The sequence below is a fragment of the Ursus americanus genome, chromosome 12, assembly GCF_024610735.1.
Source record: "Ursus americanus isolate L20-20 chromosome 12, mUrsAme1.1.p, whole genome shotgun sequence".
NCBI classification, from domain to species: domain Eukaryota; kingdom Metazoa; phylum Chordata; class Mammalia; order Carnivora; family Ursidae; genus Ursus; species Ursus americanus.
The window spans coordinates 12079028-12094394 of record NC_142138.1 but is presented as its reverse complement, the minus strand read 5'-3'; the positions used below and the strand labels follow the sequence as shown (position 1 = coordinate 12094394).

At 56.3% G+C, this 15367-nt stretch overlaps 1 protein-coding gene across 1 annotated transcript in view; it reads left to right on the top strand.

Annotated features, from left to right (window-relative positions):
• The window catches only part of DHCR24 (24-dehydrocholesterol reductase), a 28926-nt gene extending 17910 nt beyond the window's left edge, over window positions 1-11016 (top strand). The window contains exons 6-9 of the mRNA XM_045802249.2: window positions 946-1089; window positions 6760-6957; window positions 7258-7436; window positions 8204-11016. Coding sequence (XP_045658205.1) covers window positions 946-1089; window positions 6760-6957; window positions 7258-7436; window positions 8204-8357 — 675 coding nt within the window. The 3' untranslated portion in view covers window positions 8358-11016. The remainder of the gene's footprint in view (window positions 1-945; window positions 1090-6759; window positions 6958-7257; window positions 7437-8203) is intronic.
• The last annotated feature ends 4351 nt before the right edge of the window (window positions 11017-15367 follow it).

Here is a 15367-nt window from a genome sequence, read left to right as displayed (position 1 = left end):
CCTCCTCACCCCGTGCTGCTCCCCGGCTGGGCGTGATCTCTCCTGCCCGTAGGACTCAGTGCCTCTCCCAGCCCCTAGGGAAGGTGGTCTGATGTGGGGCCTGAGTGTCGGTAGCATGTGTGAGTGATTTCTAACAGGCACAGAAAATCTCCCACAAAGTCTGTAGTTTTATTGCCATTTTATATGTGAAGAGATAGGCTGAGAGAGTGGCCGGCCCCAGGTCACAGAGCGGGGGGCTGACGGGTCTGGCGTCTCTCTGGAGCCCGTGCTCCTTCCAGGCTGCTGCCCTGCCTCTCTCCAAAAGCATCTGCCTGGAGTTCATTCCATGCACAAGGATGCTGAGGCCCAGAGAGGCTAAGTCATGCAGGGCAGGGCACGGCAGGTGAAGTCCTGAACCATTTAGGACTGAAGACTGTCTCAATATACGATCTAGGCATTGGAGGCCAGGGGGCCAGGGAAGCATTCAGTTCACACTGTGAGCTTCCTCCGCTGCTGGGGGCTGCCTGAGGGGAGCACGGCACCCAGAGGGTTGTGGGGCTTGGTCTCGGTGGCAGGGAAAGTGCCACAGTCAGTTAGTGCTGCTGGCCGGGGTCGGCCGAGTGGAAGGGAAGGAGGAAAGGGAGGGAGGAAGGAAGGGAGTCCCCTGCGTGGCCCTGTGTCCATAAACATTTGCACCTCGGTTCTGTCCGTGAGGGGGAGGCGTGGCTGAGCCCTCTAGACTGGGGAACCAGCTGTCGGGCCCTGGGCACAGCGCCTAACCGCGCTCTGCTACAGAACGCCCATTGTGCTTAGTCCCCCTGGGCTTTCAAGAGTCTCAGGGGTGGTGACAGACACGGAAACTTTGAAAAGGCCAGGGGGGCCGAACAGAAGCCGGGTATCACTGCTCCAGCCCGACGGCCTCAGGTCCTCGTCTGTGGGCTGACGCCGTGCCCCCCGTCATTTCAGCTGAATAGCATTGGCAACTACTACAAGCCCTGGTTCTTCAAGCACGTGGAGAACTACCTGAAGACGAACCGCGAGGGCCTGGAGTACATTCCCCTGAGACACTACTACCACCGCCACACGCGCAGCATCTTCTGGGAGCTCCAGGTGAGGCTCGGATTGCCCAGCCGGCCGGGCGGGGACCAGGGCGGCTAGCATGCAGCTGCTGTCCCTCCCTGAGGGCAAGAGTGGCTTTGGTCCGGGGACCCGGCGCGCCCGCTCACACAACACCCCAGTCCTCTCCTTCGGGGGGCAGCCTGTCCCAGCGCACCTGCTCCGTGCCGGGGCGCGGGCCGGGGCGCGGGCCGGGTACCTGGGGGCACACGCTCCTGCCCTGCCCTTGAGGAGCCGAGGCCTCGCCAGGCCGACAGACTCCGGCACGGCGAAGCGCCCCGGGAACGGGCCGGGACGTGGCTCGTTCTGCCGGAGGTCGAGCTTGGCCCTGAAAGGTGAGCAAGGGTTTGCTGTTGTGCGTGGAGGGGTGAGTGCAGTGACACTGGAAAGAGGGGCGACAGAGAAGGCCTCTCGGGGGAGGCCTGACTTGTGCTCAGGGACCTGAACACGGGGCTGGGGGGGACGAGCCAGGCAGAGGAAGAGCCGGAGCGTGGGTCCTCAACTGGGCTACGGGGGTTCTTTTTTTTCTGAGTCATATAACCTAGAAATAACCATTTTAATGTGTACCGTTCAGCGGTATCTAGTACATTTGTCATGTTGTGCAGCTCGCACCAAAGTTGCTGAGGAGAGGAGCAGCAATCCAGAAGCAGTAATGAGGCGCCAGGAGGAGCCCCCCTCACCTCCATCAACCCCAGACGGTCGTGGGAGAGGAAACGATGCCACTGAGGAGGCCTGCAGGGGCCAGCCAGGCCCCGGCTAAGAGCAGGGAGAGGAAGGCAATGTTGAGACAAGAGATTGAGGATGGAGGGGCTTTGCTGATGTCAGACCACGAGAACACGGAGGAGGGCTTGGGAGATGAGGGGACGGGGCTGGGTGGAGTCAGATTAAGACACGTTGCATCACGGGAGCAGGTCACGGGGCACCTGGAAGTCATGATGACTAGCTTAAACAGGGTGACAGGCATGAAGAAGTTAGACCTGGCAGTCTCCTAGGAGAGGTGGTCCGTTCTAACTGTGGGCCACGTCTCAGGCTGAAGTGATGGGGCCGTGGCGAGGGGTTGGAGGAGGGGGGGTGGAGGGCGCATGAGCACCTGGGAGCACGGGGCTCCCCACCTCCACGAGAGCTCCCTTGGGCAGTGTCGAGGCCCGGAGCAGCTGGTGGGCAGTTTTGCCAAACGCAGAAGACACCACAAGTCCCTCCTTGTCCCTGCCAAGAGCAGTGTTAAGTTGTGGGAGGTGTGTCAAGAGCTTTTGTCACGAGCAAGAACATTTAAGAGCCAGGAAAAGAAAGAGGACCAGCCAGGGACCCCGAGAAGAACATCAGGCAGGTAACACAGTAATCGCTCTGTACATGTTAGCTGTTACGCTGACCACCGTACACATGATCTCAAACTTCCTAACAGCCCTGGGAGTGCGGGTCCTCGTGTCTTCTCCATTTTACGGATGGGGAAACTGAGGCTTAGTTTGTCCAAAGTAACACAACTCAGGAAGAGGTTGAGTGTATTAGTGGTCTCTTGCTGCATAATGGACTATCTCAAACTTAGAGAATTAAAACAACTGTTTCTTTTTATTATTTTCTGTTATCTCAGTTTCTGAGGGTCAGGGATTGGGGAGGGACTCCTCTGGGTGGCTCCAGCTCAGGGTTGCAGTCCAGTGTCATGTGGAGGCTTGCACGGGGATGGAGGATCTGTTTTCCGGAAGGTTCCCTCACACAGTTGTTAACAAGAGGCCTCCGTTCCTTGCCACGTGGGCTGCTCAAGTGTCCACATGAAAGGGCAGCGGGAGCCATCCAGGAGACAGACCAAGGAGGAGCCTCGATGCCGTATGGGGCCTGTCTCCTCACACTCGAGGGGAGGCAAATCACACTCTACCTCTTGAAGAAAGGACTAGCAAAGCACTTGTGGGCTGTTTTTGTGTGTGTTTGTTTTTAATTCAAGTTCGTTAACATATAGCGTAGTACTGGTTTCAGGAGTAAGAATCTGTGTTGTTGTGTTTTTGAATCACAGAGCTAAGCTTCATAATGAGGTTTGTCTTACATTTTTGCGCCGTTAAGCGCTGGCTGTCCTGCCCAGGGTGAAAGGAAGGATCTGTTAGGAGGGGTGTTTTACAACTGAGACTTGCACACGGGGCGTCTGGGCAGAGCACCGCTACACCCACTCCGTGGATTTGCAGAAAGAATGTCAAGTGCATGCCTTCTCCCCGTCCCCTGCCATGAACTGCTTTTCCACGGGGCAGCCCTCCACCCTGGCTCCTCCTTGCTGAATCTACCCTTTGATCAACCACAGCCAGCTGACCGGGGCTGGAGCCGAACCTCTCAGTCCGATCCTGCCACCCCGGGGCCAGGCCTTCCTTCACCCAGCTCAGTTAATCAGCAGTCCTGGTCAAGGCTGGCCACCTGACCTGCAAGGGCCCAGTGCAAGAAGCAGGGAAAGAGTACCGTCAAAGATACTACCACAGTCTCTCTCAAGTTTGCTATGGAATGTTCTAAGTAAAGAAAAATTAGTACTTTACATGATTGGAAGGAATTCGCTGTTCATCTCTTAAATATGAACATAGGAGGATTGAACTCTTCACGTGCGTGTGTTTCCTTCTTAGTGGACCAGTGGAGACGCTGCACCAAGGTAGCTCAGCTGCGTTTATCTCCCTTCCTGGTAACATTTGCATTCTGCCGACACTCCAGTGTGGCTCACTGAGGAGTAAGGAAGGACTGAAGACAAAGAGGGCTCTGAGCAGCCCCCTTTTCTCTTCCCTTTTACGTCCTCCTTTCCAGCCAGCGTAAGTGGTTGGCCGATACGGGGAAGTAGCACCAGATAGGGTTCTTGGTGGTTCGTGTTTCTTAGAACGCCGTTGTCATGGGGTCTGCCTTTGGGACTTGGGGTCCGGGCTCAGGCCAGGCCCCCTGGATCTGTTGTGGGGCCCCACAAGGCAAAGCAGGCCAGTAGCAGACTGGACACAGGAAAATGGCAAGGGCAGGCGGAGAGCAGGGGACCGGGACTGAAGCCGGGGACACAGGACCTGGGGTCACTCAGAGGTAGAGGAATGAAGAATGGGAAAGACAGAAAGGAGGAGGGCAGGGCACACTGTTTAAAACCTGAACTTTCCTGAGGTTGAAATTTTGGAAAAGGAATGGTTCTAGCTGATACTTTTGGCTAACCATTGACTGTTTTTAGGGGGGGGGGAATGCAAATGGCTTTTAAACATGAGAGAGATAAGGGGTCTCATTCCATTAAAGCCGGGTGAAATGAAACTGTAGGAGTCCTGTCTTTCACCCGCAGGATGGCGGGAGGAGAAGTTTGGCCTGGTTGTGGGGAAATCGCACTCCCTGGTGTCGTTTGGGAGACTGACACGGCACACGCTCTTGCAATGATACCTATTAAAATGGCACACGCGGTTTGAACCAGAATTTTCCACTTCTAGGAATTTATTTTACAAATAAATGAACGTGTAAATAGGCAAAGACACATGTAGAAAGGATATGCGCTAGAATAGTCTGGAAATCATCTAAACGCCCATCAGTACAGAACTGATTAACTCAGTTAGGGTCCGTCCATACAGGAGGGCAGTGATCAGCACGTGTTGTCTGTAAAGGGCCAGATGATCGTTTGTTTGGGTTTCGTGGGCCACGAGCAGGTCTCTCTAGGGGCCGCTCCGCACTTACAGCCTGGAAGCCGCCACAGACCGTATGTAAACGCATGGGCATGGCTGTGTCCCAGTGACGCTTTGTCTGTGGACCGGGTTTGTCCCAGAAGCCATCGTCTGTGGGTCCCTGCAGGGCAGTGTTAGCACCCACAACCAAGCAGGTGCGGGCTGGCCGTGCACCGAGGCCCAGGAGGGAGGGAGAAGCACGAGGCTGTTCCATGCCACCGTTTGTGAGCTGTTGGTTTGTAAGCCCATCCATGCGTCTGCGCATCAAGTGTGTTTAGAAAGGGACACAGATCATTCCTAGCAATGGCTGCCTCTGGGGAGGGGGCAGCAGTCGGGATGGGGAGGAATGAAGTGGGGTTAGGACTGGGGGGAAACAGGGTGAAGGTCGTGAAAGGAGGCCTAACCTTTGGATGGCTGAGATTTCTGCTGTGGGTGTGTGTGGCTTTTCCAAAAACAAGCGAGGAAACAATAAAAGCCAAGCTGCACATTGTTCCCCGGTCATGTGCCAGGGTCAGGGTAGGTGCCAGGATCTAAGAACCCAGCAGAGCGCGGACGGGTCCCTCCCTCGTAGGAGTGGGCTGCCAGTTGGAGAGCTGGCTCTGGGGAGAGGAGGGAGGGTCACTCGGCCTCCAGAACTTACCACCCTAGTTCCTTTGGGAAGCCACCCCTGGCCCCTAGTCGGATGTGGGCCCTGCGTCTTCTTGTCCCAGCTCTTCCCACACTGTGGTCCTATGGCCTGTCTCTTCGACACCTGAGGACAGGGATAGCCGGTTATCTTGGTATCCCCAGCACCCGGCATGGAATGTCATACCTGACCTCATAGGCACCTCATAATTATTTAATGAATAAAGGAATGTCCTTGGGGGCGCCTGGGTGGCTTAGTCGGTTGAGCGTCTGACCCTTGATTTCGGCTCGGGCCCTGGTCTTGGGGTTGTCACATGGAGCCCCACGTCCGGCTTTGTGCTCAGCAGAGAATCTGCTTGTCTCTCTCCCTCTGCTCATCCCCCAGCTCACGCGCAGGTGCTCACTCTCTCTCTGAAATAAATAAATAAAATCTTAAAAAAAAAAAAAAAAGGAGCGTCCTTGGCTTCAAGAATGCTGCTTCGGGAAGATAGGCTTGGATCAAGGGAGGAAGACAGTGAGTGGAGGGAGGCCAAAGCCTTCACTGTCGGGGCCGGGCAGGATGGCCAGCTGGTGGGAGCCGTGGCGGAGCTGGGGGGCAGCACGGGGTATTGTCGGGAGCAGTGCTGAGGGAGGGGGCTCCTCCCTGGTGGTGGGTTGAGCATAAAAGAGGAAGAACAGCCTCGGCTCAGGAGGGTCTCCAGGGAGGCCGAGCTGGGGGAGGCAGGCAGGGTAGCACTGGGAAGGGCCGCAGGCACGAGAAGAGAAGGGGCTAGTTCTGCCTAGGGTTGGAGGTGAGCCGTCAAACTCGGCCTTGAAATTGCAGGTGACGGAGGATTTGCTTTTGTGCGTGGAGGGGCGGGGAGCAGTAACATTTTAAGTAGGAGTCGGAGAAGGCCTCTCAGGAGATGCTGTGAACCCGTGAGCTCGTGGATGACCCTGAGCCAGACCTTGCCCTCCCCAGGGAGAGCGGCCCCTGGCTGTGTGACACTAGGGACATGGCTTCAGCTCTCTGACTAGCGCTCTGCTCATTCAGTAACATCAATTTCTAACATTTACAAAATGCCTTCCGTGTGCCAGCCACTCTGACCTCGACAATAGCAATTAGTGCCATCTTATCTTGCTCCGGCCCTGGGCTCTGTGCCTTCTAGTTGGTATTTCATTATTCCCTCCAGTCCCGTTTTACAGATAAGGAAACTAAGCTCAAAGAGGTTACGTAACTAGCCGAAGGTCATGGCTGCAGGTGAATACCAGAGCTAAGGCTCAAACCCAGACGCTGCTGTTCCCCTCCAGACAGGAGTGCGCCCTGCCTTATGGAGCCGCGAACGCGGACCTGGCCCCTGGCCCACGGAGACACTCGCAGGGCCGCTTCTCTCCATCGCCAGCCTTTGTCTTTCAGGACATCATCCCCTTTGGCAACAACCCCGTCTTCCGCTACCTCTTTGGTTGGATGGTGCCTCCCAAGATCTCCCTGCTGAAGCTGACCCAGGGCGAGACCCTGCGCAAGCTGTACGAGCAGCACCACGTGGTGCAGGACATGCTGGTGCCCATGAAGTGCCTGTCGCAGGCGGTGCACACCTTCCACAACGACATCCACGTGAGCCGGGCTCGGGACCCTCTGGGCCTGTTTTCCCAGCTGTAAAACGGGCCTGCTCCTCGATGGCCCTGACAGGAGAGAAGGCGTGGGGGCTGCTGCCGAGCCCTTCTGTGAACTGTTCGCATTTGTGTCCTCTAATGTGGTGAAGTGGAGGTGCTGTCGGCCTTAGCCTCGGGGATTGGGAGCGAAGCTGTGGACAGCCAGAGAGAGGGGTTCCTGGGTGGGGGTGGCATGGGCCCGCCATGAGCCTGGCACCTGTCGGAGGAAAAGCACCAACGCCCCTCTCCCTGGTCCACCCAGGTCTACCCCATCTGGCTGTGCCCATTCATCCTGCCCAGCCAGCCGGGCCTGGTGCACCCCAAGGGAGACGAGGCCGAGCTCTACGTCGACATTGGAGCATATGGGGAGCCACGCGTGAAGCACTTTGAAGCCAGGTCCTGCATGCGGCAGTTGGAGAAGTTCGTCCGAAGCGTGCATGGGTGAGTGGCCAGAGCGTGGCACACTTCCTCAGGCCGCCAGCCCCAGGGTACTGCTGCCGGGGGTGCAGAGTAAGGTCAAGGTGGCCGAGCCCGGAGCCAGACTCGCTGGCCGCCCCGGGAGTGTGAAGCTGCAGTAGCCTCTGGTTTGGAAAGCACCTTGCAAAAGTCCAGAGGTGGGATTTCTCACCGCTCTTCCTCACACCCCTCCCGTGAACACACCGGCATCCCCCAAGGCCCAGGCCAGAGCCCCAGGATCACCCTGCCCCACTCCGCAGGCCAGTGGTGGTCTTGTTTTAGATAGGTTCCGGGCTGCTACTTCGGGTTGGAAGAGCACAGCGAAGGAGGGAGGGATTCAAGACTGAAAGCCACACAGAGGCCCAGGACAGCATAGTTCAGAAAGCAGCCTGGAACAGACACTCGATGTATTTAACACAGACGCATCCCAAAATAGTCATGCTGATTGAAGAAAACAGGAAAAAGGAGTACTGTGTGATTCCATGGATACGAAAGTCCAGAATCCATGGTGACAGAAAGCCAAGCCGCCTGGGTGGAGGAGGGCAATGGACAACACAGGCCCATGATAAAGTTTGGGGGGTGGTGGGTGTGGGGGCAAGCCCTCCTGCCCTGCCCCCACCCCCACCCCACTGGGTCAGCAGGGGGTACATGAGAAATCCCCCATGAGCGCTTCCTGAGGCGCATCGGGGACACGGCTGGGGCCTCTCGGGTCCCTTCCCCTCCCTGCAGCCTCCCCCTCCTTTGCTTCCCAGGTTCCAGATGCTGTATGCCGACTGCTACATGAGCCGGGAGGAGTTCTGGGAGATGTTCGACGGCTCCCTGTACCACAGGCTGCGGGAGCGGCTCGGTTGCCAGGACGCCTTCCCCGAGGTGTACGACAAGATCTGCAAGGCTGCCAGGCACTGAGCCGGGCCCCCCCCCGGAAAGAGACAGACACGAGGGTGGGCCCTGTCCCCAGGTCCAGGAGGCATCTTCTCTTCACTCAAGCTTGCTCTCCCACATCCACACTTCCAGAAAGAACCCCCTCCAGAAATCCCACCCAGACTGGCCCGACGGCTAACTCGGCTAACTCCGGCTCCATGGGGCCGCCGTGTGGGGGGCAAAGGTCGTGGGCTCTGGAGTCAGACATACCTGAGTCCAGTTCCCAGTTCAGCCACTCATGAGCTGTGTGACTCTGCGAGTCACTCAGCTGCTCTGAACCCAGCTGTCCATCTGCTGAAAGGGGGTCACAGTGCCTGCCCGCAGGCCATTGGCACCCGGGCCCTGCGGCGGTCTCGCTGGAGGTGCAGCTGTGGGGACTGTGGCTTCCCGTTCAGCACCGTGTCTGCCTGCTGAGCAGTGGAGTCAGCACTGAGTCCGGGAAGGCTCCTCGTGAGGTCACCTGGGCGCAGGTTTGGCGGGAAGGGTAAAGGGGAGGCTCTCGAGTCGCACTGCTGTTGCTTCAGTCAGCCAGAAGTGCCCCTCATGGAGAGGAGGAAGGAAGGTTCCTCTGTCTCCCTGGGCTCTCTGGAAGGTAACAAATGGGGCAGGCAGGCCGAAGATGAGCTGTGCCAAAGCCAGGTCCCAGTCCAAAGTTCCCTCCGCCGTCCTTGGTGACTCCCTGCCCCTTCCTCCTTCCCGCCCAGGCTTGCAGGCCCACCGCAGCCATCACCCACGTCTCAGAGAGGACCATGTCCTCGGAGAAGACGTTTCAGGGCTGGCTTCTGTCCCAGCCCAGGCGGAGTGGCTCCCGCTCTGAACTGGGTCCGGAGCACCTGCGCCCATCTGTGGCTCCCCGACCCTCTGTGCCTCTTCTGGTCCCCAGAGCCTGCCTAGTCACAGTGGGGGTGCATCGACGCTGCTCTGCGGCATGCGGTGGGGGGTGGGGGTGGGGGTGGACCCCACCAAGCAGGAAGATGGAGGCTTGGTGTGGATTCTCACCATGGGGCCCAAAGGAAAGACCATCAACTTGTTTTCTCCAACCGCTCCTCCTCCCTTCGTTCGCCCTGCCCACAGCTGTAGTTAATTTCAGTGCCTTACAAATCCTAAGCTCAGAGAAAATTAGCCCCGGTTCCCTTCCAGAAGGAAGGGAGCCTCCCTAGGTCCTTCCCAACTTGTTAAAGCTTGGTTGTTTACGCAACTCCATCTGAAGAACGGCCCGGCCTCTGCTGAGGACCCAGCGTCTGAGAAGGAAGTGTGGGATTGAGTGACCTGTGCCAGGCAGTGGCGTGCTGAGAGAGAGACACAGCGAGAGCGAGCACGGCACTAGGAGGCAGGGGCTGGCTCTCAGTCCCCGCTGCCTTATCGGCAAGCTGTGCGACTGTGGGGAGTCATCTGGCCTCTGAGCTGCAGCCCCTCACCTCCCCGGTGGGTATAGCCAAGACCTCCCCCGGCCCTCCGCTGTGGGAGCACATGGCTGTCCTAGACCGTGGGCTTGCAGTGCCTGTGCGAGGCCAGACCAAACGTAAGTCCTCCCAGTGGACACTTGGGTTGTCTCATGTAAGTAAGGTCCTTCCTTCAGCCCAAGGCCAAGCGCACTGATGGTTTGCAGGGAAGTTCTGTCTGGTCACTGCAGGTCGCCAGAATCCCGGTGGAGCCAGGCTTTCCCAGGTGGAGGCTCGGCTGTCCCACTGTGGGCTCGACACACTGCCAGGTGTCCTCACATGGCCCTGTGAGCGCTGGGTGCATTGGTGGCACTCAGAAGGCACAGGAGCCCCCCACCCCGCTCCCCTTACCCATTTGGCCTCTGGAGAGGGCATGAGAAAAAAGTACGAAACTTCACCCTCCAGCTTGTCTGCAGAGCGCGTGCAGTCTGGCCTTGGCCCCCATGGTGGGCTCCCGCGCCTCGCACTCGTTGCGAAACTGATGATCCTACTTCTCGTGGAGGAACGGTTAGCCCGAGCAGAGGGAGCCCGCGAAGGCGGCCCTGGGGGTTCCCCCCGACGGGCCTCCATCCTTACACCACTGGGAGGGTAGCCAGAGATGCCAGCAGCCTCTATCGCCCTGAGCCCTAGAAAAACCAAACTCCTGCCCTTCGCAGACCTCACCCGGAAACTGGGGCTTGGAAGGGAAGGTCTCGGGATCACAGCAGCCTCAGGTTTAGGTTTCACTCCCGTCAAATCCTGCTTCAACGGGGGCAGACTTCCAAGCATGGCAGGCCACGTGACCGGCTTTTTCCCCGTAGCCAGCCCCGCCCCTGTCCATCCCTGTGGTGGTTTCAGGGGAGCAAAACTTGGCACTGGGGGGAGTGTGTGTGGAAAGTGAAGGAATAAGCCTCTCGCCTCCAGAGCCCCAAGTTTCTGGGCTGCACGAAGGTTTTCTGTAGAATCCACACTGTGGCCAATTTCTTCGGCTGGAAGGACACATCATTTCATCAGCTCTTCCGGAAGGGGAAGGGGTGGGGGGGTGCGTGCAGCAGCGCATGGTGTGTGGTTTTTATTTTTCCCATGAGCATGGGGACCAAGGAGAAAGGCTGAGTGTCCCCTAGCAGGCTCTTTCAGCCGCAGAAGCTGTGCCCGCTGTCCAGAACACTTCACATCCCCGTGGCCGCTGCTTCTGTAAAAATAAAAGCGTGACCTGGAAACCAGCCTTTGTCGTTTCTTGTTTGGGGGACCACAACGTGGAGTCAGGCTTGGGCTCTGGTGCCGGGCAGCTTTCCGCCTCTGGACCTGCGTGCCCGTGGACAGGGGCTGAAGGAGTGCCAGGTGTGGTCAGACCAGGGGATTGTGGGCAATTTTCTCCGTTTTTGGACTTCTGCCACTGGTCACAGTGTGACCTGGCATAGGTGTAAATGGGATCCCGCCGATCGCAGGCAGAGAGGCTGGAAGCCAGAGGACCAGTGAGAAGGGCCCAAGTGAGGGGTGATGGTAGCTCAGATCAGAAAGGGGACAGCTTTTCAGGGCATCAAACATGGTCACCAGGAGCTACAGTCCTGGCTTGTCCACTTGGTCACAAAGACCCCTTCTTCGAACTACTAGAGCCGCATTTCCCAGCCTCCCTTGCACTCAGGTGTCTCCTGTCTTCAGATGTGAACAGGAGTGGGAAAGACCGTCCACAGGAGGTTCTGGCACTTTCCCCTTTCTTAGCTGGATGCCGGTGACAACCAGGCCATAGGCTTTGGCAGGGTCACCAGTTGAAAGGAGGCCGGATCCTGAGTATGCAAAACTGCCCGTCACTGGACCCCTGGCCTGGCCTGCTACACGCGCCAGAAATAAGAGCTTGGTAGCTGCGTCCCCACGACTTGGGAGTGTTCGCTAGAGCACTTGAATTCACCCTCGTCAGGCCTAAATGAGCGGAGCTAAGAGCTGCGTTTAGTACGCATGGATCTGCACGACGGACATTTTCCTAAAGTATGTGTGACATGGGGGTCCCATTCTAAGGTTGTTTGGGAGAACCCTTTAGGACATTTCCGGTCGTTCAGCCTCACCAATCTGTATTTTTGTGAACTCTCCTTGAAGGAGAAATCTTTAATGTTCCTTAAAACAGATTCTGTATCTTAAGCCTTAAACATCAGGCGACACAACCTCGTTTTGGATCTTCACCCCTTACCGGAAGCCGGTCAGTTTACACCCCCATTTTACGGTGAGGAAGCTCAAGGAAGGTCAAGTGATTTGCCGGAAGGTCACGTGGACGCTAGGAGCGAATTCAACAAGGACGCAGAGCTGTGTCCCGTCTCGCAGCACTGAAGCAGGGAATGAGCCTAGGCCAGCGCCAGCTCTATGGTCGCTCCATCTCTGGAGGCAGTGAAATGAGCCCCCCACGTCCCGGGGCCTCACCTGTAGCGGGAGGTCGGGCGGGGTTCACCGCGTCATCTGCCGAGAAGGGAGGCAGGGGGTGCTCGGCTCCGAGCCAGGGCCGTTCCTCCCACCGGAGCCCCTCTTGCCTAAACACCCTCGGCCCACACCCGCGGGGTCCACACACTGGCGTTCACGCTACAGTAGCGACAGTTGGTTTTCCAAACTTGGCTTAGTGGTGCAAGGAATCACACAACGCAAGTTAAATGTAGACATATTTTTAGACGAGGCTCCCTAGTTCTGTCGTGCTGATTCAATGGTCTACAGGTTTCATCTTGCATGACTACTCGAATTATTCAGGCGACTGGCCAGGCAGACTGTGTTGAGAAAGATAGCGAGGCTTTGCTGAGGTCTAGGAAGGGGTATTGCGATGGTGCTGGGTAGGGACGTGTATGTTGACGCCCTAATGTAATGGTTGGTATTGGGAGGTGGGACCTTCTGGGAGTAAGCAGGTCATGAGGGTGGAATCCGCATGGTGGGATTGGTGTCCTTAGAAGAAGAGACTCCGGAGATCTAGCCCTCTCTCTGATTGCTGCCATGTGAGGATACGAGATGTCCATCTGCAAACCAGTAGGAAGGCTCTTACCAGACACGGGATCTGGACTCGTCAGCCTCCAGAACTGTGAGACATAAATCTTGTTTAATTCACCCAGTCTATGGTAAGTCGTTATAGCAGCTTGAACAGCTGAAGACAGATGGTGTGACAATTGTTGACCCAACGGACCCAAAAGTAGCTGAATCCCGATCTGTCCATCCCCTCTCCTCCCCACGGGGATCCCTAGGGAGCTGTCCCAGGGAATGAGTTTTTTAATGGGGCACTGCAAGGTAATAGAAAAAATATATAGTGGTTTCTGTCCCCAGTTCTCGGCACAGGGCTCCTAAAACAAAAAACAAAAAACAAAAACCTTTGTAATTGCCTAAGGGATAAGAGCACTAGAAACACCTTTCTTCTAATATTTGGCCTTTGACCCTGATTCCTGACTCTGAGCTCCTAAATCCCTTGGAATTTTCTGGGTGATAGGAATATCTTTTGTCCTAATGAGGCAACTCTGGGTGGGCTTTTGGTGGGCTCGGGGATGGAGCTCCAAGGGTCCAGTTAGAGAAGGTGAAACTCCCTTTAGGGCCAAAGGACCAAGATAGGACCAACAGCAAGGGTCAGGCTTGCTGAGGCCCAGAGCGGGCAGCGAAGAGCCCACATGACAAGGATTCAGCATGCGAGCTCTGAACAGGAGGGGCTTTCCCTCTCACCTGGCCTGGCTGTCGTGCCTGGGGTCACCGTGGACTCGAGGTACAAGGCACTGGATAGGGTTCCTGATGGTCAAAACCATCACCCTCGGTTACTGAGAACCTGACACAGCCAAGAAAAGTCTCATCCGACTAACTGTGCTACGGAAGCAGAAGTGCTGTGCAGCCCGGGGAAACCCGTCCCTTCGCTGAGCCTGTTTCCTCTTGCAAAAAGCCAGCAGAGCTCGATCGTGCCGAGGTGGTAGACGACCAGCTAGCTAGTTGCAGCAGGACTGCCTACGGTGTTACGTTACCTGTGGCCTAGGTGGCAGGGTGGTGCTGGAGTTGCAGGTCCGGTGACATGGTTTGTGAAAGGTAGTGTTTGCTCTGCTCGGGGCTTCCCACAAATACAACTGCTAGTTGAAGAAGAAACTGCTAGAAGAAACTGCTACCCCGCTAAGTGACCAGGGAGAGGCTAGATCCTGACGTGACTTCTATGAGATGTATGTGCCAGAGAGCTCACCCCAGTCTTTCGGGAACTTCTGCAAGAGATTGACCTGGAACTGGTGGTGGGCAAACGTTTTCCCTGCCGGGGAACTCTTTCTCTCCAAAGCTTTTCGTCCAACATACAACAAACAGGCTTTGTACTTTGGTTCAAGCAGCGCAAAGCTAAGAGCCCAGCGCTCATGGCCAGCCCTCCTGCCTTCCTTCCCCGGAGGTCACCGGACGCCTCAGCAGAGCCCAGGGAACAAACCTCCGCTTTCCGTCTCTGCCCTGCCAGGCGAAAAAGGGCAAAGGTCACAAGGAGCCGGATTTCAGCTCGGCGTCCATAGGACCCTTTTGCAGGGCACGCTGCCCCGTGCTGGAGGGGCTGTCTCGTCGGTGTGTAAGGAGCTGGACAGACAGTTAACTGTTGTGGAGTAAAGCAGGAGTCCCCAAAGTCAGATGCCCAAGCCAGATGTCTGGCAAGGAGGCACAGTGGGATGCTAGAAAAAAGTATTAGTGCTTGTGTTGGTCTGGGTCAGAAGCAGACCCTGAGACAAGGATGTGAGCGCACGTCATTCACGTGGTGGTGAAGGAAACAACAGCGGGTTACCGCTGTGGGCCGCTGGAGTCGAATCGTGGGGGGGGGGGGGGACTCTGAGAGCCAGAGTAGGACGTACACCTCAGAGTATATCCCACAAGGAGTGAGTTTGCTGGGTGTTTCTATGACAACTCCATCAGTCACATTCGAGGGCAGTTCCTGAGGGGTGTTAATTCCTGTGGCCCTTCCAACCTTCCATGGAAGGAAGCCTTCCACAGCAGCCAGAGAACCTTCCACTCCGTTACGGCTGGATGTCCCTTCTTGGCATACGTGACTTTCCTAACACACAGAAGTTCACTGGTATTTCGAGACAAAGCACTTAAAGGAACTGCCTCATTTAAAGTTGTCACACAGGTTTCTCTTACAAAGAGGCATGCATTCCAAAATTGCTAGCCTGCTCCGTGCTGACAGTGTCAGGAATATGACAGCTAACAAATATATTTGGAAAAATGCACTTATTCTATAAGGTAAAGGGATGTTTTTTCTTTTTTCTTTTTCTTTTCTTTCTTTCTTTCTTTTTCTTTTTTTTTTTTTTTAGAGAAAGCAAGGGAGAGCCCGTGCATGCATGCCTGTAGACAGGGGGTGGAGAGGGCCAGAGGGAGAGGGAAAGAGAGAGAATCTTAAGCAGGCTCCATGCCCAGCGCAGAGCCTGACAAGGGGCTCAATTGCACGACCCTGAGATCATGACCTTAGCCGAAATTAAGAGTCAGATGTTTAACCCACTGAGCCACCCAGACGCCCCAAAGGTAGAGTGATCTTTTAAAAAAGTTTTTTTGTGTATATTTTTAACTTTTTATTTTGAATTAATTTTAGACTTACGGAAAAATTGCAATGAT